General features: G+C 36.5%; 1 protein-coding gene across 1 annotated transcript; it reads left to right on the forward strand.

Moving 5' to 3' along the window:
* Positions 1-2,469: 2,469 nt before the first annotated feature.
* LOC130946685 (reticulon-like protein B17) lies at positions 2,470-5,151 on the forward strand. Its single transcript, XM_057875522.1, has 8 exons — positions 2,470-2,921; positions 3,139-3,319; positions 3,427-3,501; positions 3,590-3,731; positions 3,847-3,916; positions 4,015-4,080; positions 4,170-4,292; positions 4,635-5,151. Exons 1-8 carry the CDS (start codon positions 2,540-2,542, stop codon positions 4,898-4,900), a joined length of 1,305 nt encoding a protein of 434 aa, XP_057731505.1. The 5' UTR covers positions 2,470-2,539; the 3' UTR covers positions 4,901-5,151.
* The last annotated feature ends 949 nt before the right edge of the window (positions 5,152-6,100 follow it).

Consider the following 6,100-nt stretch of genomic DNA (forward strand, 5'->3'; position numbering starts at 1 on the left):
TATGAGTGAAATAAGGAAAATATATTTTTTTTTTTATTTTTTGAAGGGATAACTATTGTTTTGGTCCCTCACGTTGAGGGTCGGAATCGAACTTGTCCCTGATGTATATTTTGATTTAAAATCATCCTTAAAGTCGTATTTGAATTTAAAATCATCCTTTCTAATAAATTTTTTTATTTATTCCTAAACTACCCCTATAATAAAAAATATAAAATTTAAAAAAATAAAAGAAAACGTATTCGGTGGGGGGGAGAAAAGGGTATACGAAGCGGGAGGGCAGGGAAATGGGGAAGGGGGAAGGGGGAAGGGGAGGGGGGAGGGGGAGGGCGCCGGCGGCGAAGAGAGGGAGGAGGGGAAGTGGAAGAAGCCGGAGAAGAAGAGGAAGAAAATGAAGGGGACGCGGGTTCGAGGTGGGGGAAGGGGAAAGGGGGGAGGGGGAAAAGATGCGCAGTGGGGGTGGGGGGAAGGGGAGAGGGGGAGGAGGATGGGGAAGGGGAGAGGGGGAGGGGAGAGGACGCGGTGTGGGGGTAGGGGTGGGGGGAAGGGGAGAGGGGGAGAAGGAAGAGGAGGAGGGCGAAGGGGAGAGGGGGAGGGGGACGGCGGCGGCGAAGCTTGGAGTCGTCGTTGCCGTGGTGGTCCCGTCGCCGTTGGAGATCGCGTGGTGGTCCTATCGCCGCCTCCGCCTCGTTGCCTCTGCCTTGCCGCCTCGCTGTCTCTACCTCGCCGCCTCTGCCTCGCCTATGCTTTCTTGCTTCTGCTTTGTTGTTTTTGTTTTTTGTTTGGTGTTGTTTCCTGCTTTCTTGCTTTCTGTTTCTGTTTGGTGTTGTTGCTATTTGTTGGTTGGTTGGTTGGTGGTGGTGGTGGTGGTGGTTGTGGTTGTGGTGGTGGTGGTGGTTGTGGTGGTGTTGGTGTTGGTGGTAATTGTGTTGGTAGTGGTGAGGGTATTTTTGTCCAAAAAAATTAAAAAGACGATTTTAAATTCAAATACGACTTTAAGGATGATTTTAAATCAAAATATACATCACGGACGGGTTCAATTCCGACCCTCAACGTAAGGGACCAAAACAATATTTATCACTTTTTTGAATTTTTAATGAGGAGAGAGAAAAACCACAAAATGACTCAACACATAAAAATTTTGGATTAAAACAAATGATGCATGCAAGAACACTATGAATGTCAAGATGAACACCAAGAACACTTTGAAGATCATGATGAATATCAAGAACTTATTTTTGAAAAATTTTCAAGAAAAGAAAAACATGCAAGACACCAAACTTTGAAATTTTTCATGTTTAGACACTATGAATTCAAGAATGCATATGAAAAACAACAAAAGACACAAAACAAGAAAATATGAAGATCAAACAAGGAGATTCATTAAGAACAACTTGAAGATCATGAAGAACACATGCATGAAGTTTTTCGAAAATTTCTAGAAAATTAAAAAGATGCAATTGACACCAAACTTAAAAATTGACACTAACTCAAACAATAAACACAATATTTTTTATTTTTATGATTTTATTAATTTTTTTGGATTTTTCGAAAATATCTTTTTGGAAAAACGAAAACAAAGAAAAAAAAATTTTGAAAGATTTTTGAAAACTTTTTGAAAAGAAAATAAAGGTTGAAACAAGAAAAAAATTACCTAATTTGAGCAACAAGATGAGCCGTCAGTTGTCCATACTCGAACAATCCCCGGCAACACACAACTGAGTGGACATCTCTCCTAATGAAATGAAACTGAATCTTATAAATTTTGAATTTTACTTTAAAGAATAAAGTATGATCTATTATCATTTATTTTATAAGTAGAACCAACTGAAAATATGAGAAAGAAAATATTCACTGGTGAAAGATCTCACTTTATCCTATAAAGTAAAAATCTAAAATTTAGAGGATACAAATTCGAATGAAATAACCTCCGATGACTTATGATTTAATATCCCGAATACAACAATATTACATGAATATTAAAATCAACACTGGTATAAAATATATATTAAAATATAAATATATATTAAAAGTAAATGAGAAAGTTTAGGGACCAGTAACTTTTGTGTTTTGTAACCAGCACTTAACCATAAAAAAAGTGAGTGATCTCCCACTATTGGATATAATTTCACACCATTAAAAACATTATTGATGGTCAATTGATGGTTACAAAACACAAAAGTTGCTGATCTCTAACACTCCTCATAATTATATATATTTATACTCAAATATATTTGTGGTTAATTTTGATAATTAATTTTAATGTATAAATAGTATTTTTGTTTCGAATATCAGTGATTTTATAATCTATTTCGGGCCTAGGCCCGTTTAGTTACCAAAAACCACCGCTTCTTTATTTTTTGTCAGAAAATGGTCCATTCTGGAGCGCGTGCGCTCTCTCTCTCTCCCCCCAACGGCTACTAGTGCAGAAAACATCCTCCCTATTCAAATTCTCAAGAGTCAAGACTGAAGAAGCTCCTCACCCACTTCATCATTAGAAGCGTTACGTCATTCAATATTTCAATTCAATTCAAATAAAATCATGGATGATTCTTCTTCTACACCACAGAAACAACAAGACCCTCTTCCCATGTCAATCGACCCCACCACCACCACTTCGCCCCTCCGCAGGTCCAGGACACGCCTTGCCGACCGCCTTCTCGAACCGGAGGATTCGCCGGAACCCACCGTGCCGCGAAGGAGGGCCAAGGCGGGAAGAGGGGCACAGGCGGCGGTCGCGGCGGCACTGCCATCTCCCAGAAAGTCTCGGAAGCCGAGGAGGCGCTCCGAGCCTGACGTTCGGGACGAGAAGGACGCTACGGCGGAAGAGGCTGGAAAACCTAGAAAGCGAAGGAACACAGTGCGGTCCAAGAAGGAAAAATCAAACCCGGTGCTCCCACCACCTTCAATCCCATTTCCTCCAAGTATGCCCTAACGTTTCGGTTTTTGATGTTTGAAACGTTTAATGATTCTTGTGATTCCATTTCGTGGCTGGTTTTGCGTTTCTGGTTGTTTTTGTCATTTTTCTAGACGAAAATTATGTTAATCTGTGGAGAATCAGATCATACTATTATCTTGGAAGTGCTTCTTTCTTCGCTAATGGAAAAATCACTTTCTTTTCCCTTTTTTTTTATATAAAAGCTGAAGAAGAAGAAGGAGAAGGAGAAGAAGAAGAAGAAGAGAATGGAGGTGATTTGGAGCGTGTTGGGCAGGTGATCAGTGATTTGATCATGTGGAAAGATGTGGCAAAATCAACCCTTTGGTTTGGTTTTGGGTCTCTCTGCCTCTTATCTTCTTGCTTTTCCAAAGGACTCAACTTTAGGTCTGAAACTTCTCTTCAATCTACAATATCTTTGATGTTTTGTTTTGCTCTTTATATAACGATCATGGAGAAAGATCTGAGTGATTTTCCTACATGCTTTTGTTCAGCATTTTCTCTGCAATGTCACAATTGGCTATTGTTTTTCTTGGTGTCTCCTTTGTCCTAAACACAATTTGCCAAAGGTACAGTTGTTCTTTCTACTAGATGGTGCCATTATTATTCTATGAACTCTCTCCGTGAAACTTCCTAAGACTTGATGTTGTGTTTCAGGAACCAGGTTGAGAAAAAGCGCGAGTTCAAGCTGAAAGAAGATGACATTTTGCACCTTGCAAAATTGATTCTGCCGACTTTGAATCTCACAATTTCAGTTACAAGAGAGCTGTTTTCAGGAGAACCATCCATGACCCTCAAAGTAATTCAATCAATCTTAGAAGCTAAAATATTTTTTTCCCCTTTCTTTCTAGTTTTCACCTTTTTATTATCATGTGTTAATGTTCACAATGGCTTAATCTTCTCTGTGGTGGTAGGTAGCTCCTTTCCTTTTACTAGGTGCGGAATATGGACACTTTATTACAATCTGGAGGCTGTGTGCCATTGGTGAGGACACCAACAAACCCCATAGAGTCTGCTCTGTTTTTTCTTTTTCATTATAATTTAGTCTGGTTTACATGTCTTGCTGTTATATATTAAAACAGGGTTTTTAATCAGCTTCACTGCTCCGAAGCTTTATTCTTGCTACACCGAAAAGATAAACCAAAGAGGTCCAATTCCACCTACCCCTTATATGAAATTTTGTAGGCTTGTATATATACATTTTTATGCTTAATAGTAGAATGGTTTTGTCATGCAGCTGATCGCTTTACATTATGGTTGTTGGACATATGGTGTACTTGTACTCACAAGAAGAAACTAGTAGTATCAGCACTTATGGCTTTCTGGAATCTTTCCTCCATAAAAACTCGAATCTACACAGGTAAGTCCCCTACCAGGACCTAAGTGATCAGATTGCTATTTGTTTCAAGAACAACACTTGGCTGCAAATAATAGCTCTTGTTTAAGAAATTTTAACATGAGATGAGAATAGGTACATTCAATTTTATTTTTCACTTAAAAGGGAGGACAAGTGATATAACTTATAACTTATAAGAGACCATATTATAAGAAATCACCCTTGACCTTGTTATCAAGTGGCAAAGTGAATTAAGAGTATCCGAAGGACTTCCTTAGTGTGCACTGGCCAGCTTTATTAGTATATGGATATGGCAAGTTTGAGTTGTGATACCTGTTTTTATGACTTTGTTATTTCTTCTTGCAGCTTTTATGTTGCTGGTATTATTTAGATATTTAAAGCAACATGTTGTGCAACAACTAGAAAAGGGAGAAGCACAAGTAGCTGAGGAGGAACAACAGCAGGCAACGGTGGTGGCACCAAGGGAGGAAAAGGAACCACCGGCTACTGTGGTGGCAGGAAATGAGGAAATGGAAACAGCACAGGCACTAGTGGTGGTAAGAACAGAGGAAATGGAACCACGGCAGGCATTAGTGGTTAGTGGGGAAAAAAGAGGTGCTGAAACTAGGTGAAAAATAATGCTGTGCTTGCTTCTACTGCATTAGCTAAACAAAAATAATCAAGCAGCACTTTCTTGATTCCTGACCCTATAGATGCACAAAAATATAGTCAATTAGATGCACAAACAGAATTCAAGTTAGTGCACAAGTTGGGGCATGAAGCAGTATTATTTTTTCTTTGCTCTCTCCCTCCCTTCTCCTCTCACTCTTCTTTTTCAAACACATCTTATTTTCGATGATGTATCAATTGTATTATAATGATGTATCAATTGTTATAAATAGAAGAACTTTTATAACAAAAAGGTTTAATTACTCTGTTGGTCCCTATAGTTTCGCGAAATTTTTAATTAGGTCTTTATACTTTTTTTTTTCTTTTAATTGAGTCTTTGCACCAATTTTTTTTAGTTAGGTCCCTACATTTTTTTTATTTGAATCCCTGCACTGAATTTTTTTTTAGTTGGGTCCCTATACAATTAAGCCAATTACTATCAAAAGGGGCCTAATTAAAAAAATTTTTCGTGCAGGACCCAATTAAAAGAAAAAAATGTATATGCTCCTAATTGAAAATTTCGCGTAATTATAGGAATCAATAGAATAATTAAACCTAACAAAAATGATAAGTGTATTTTTTCATTTGCGATATTTACACGTTTAACTTCAATTTTAGCATATTCTCTACTTTTTTTTTTAACTTGATTGGATGTTGTAAAAAATATTTGGTTTATTGTCTAATTTTCATTCTATAAATATAAAAAAATATTTTTTACATATCGAAAATCAATTATTATATATTAATGTATATTTATATCATTATATGTCTAATTTTGTATAATTTCAATATATATTTTATATTTTAACATATATTAAATAATAGTCACACAAAATCGCTTATAATTTTATTTGTGATTAATGTTAGTAGTATGCCAACATAGAATATGATTCTGTCACAATTACCGCTTCATTGTAATTGCATAAGGCACCCCAATGTCTAAAAACTACTATTTTGGTACCATAAAGATATCATAATATATTAACAATGTTATATGTATAATTTTTGTGTATATTTTTTTTGTAATTTTTTACTTTTACTATATATTAGAAGTGATTAATAAGAAGTGAAAGAAGATAATAAAATATTTGTTTCTTATACTAAAAAAATGTATAAAAAAAAGTACAAAAATAAAAGAATGGCATTTTTATTTCATTGCTGCA

The sequence above is a fragment of the Arachis stenosperma genome, chromosome 8, assembly GCF_014773155.1.
Source record: "Arachis stenosperma cultivar V10309 chromosome 8, arast.V10309.gnm1.PFL2, whole genome shotgun sequence".
In the NCBI taxonomy this organism is placed as follows: domain Eukaryota; kingdom Viridiplantae; phylum Streptophyta; class Magnoliopsida; order Fabales; family Fabaceae; genus Arachis; species Arachis stenosperma.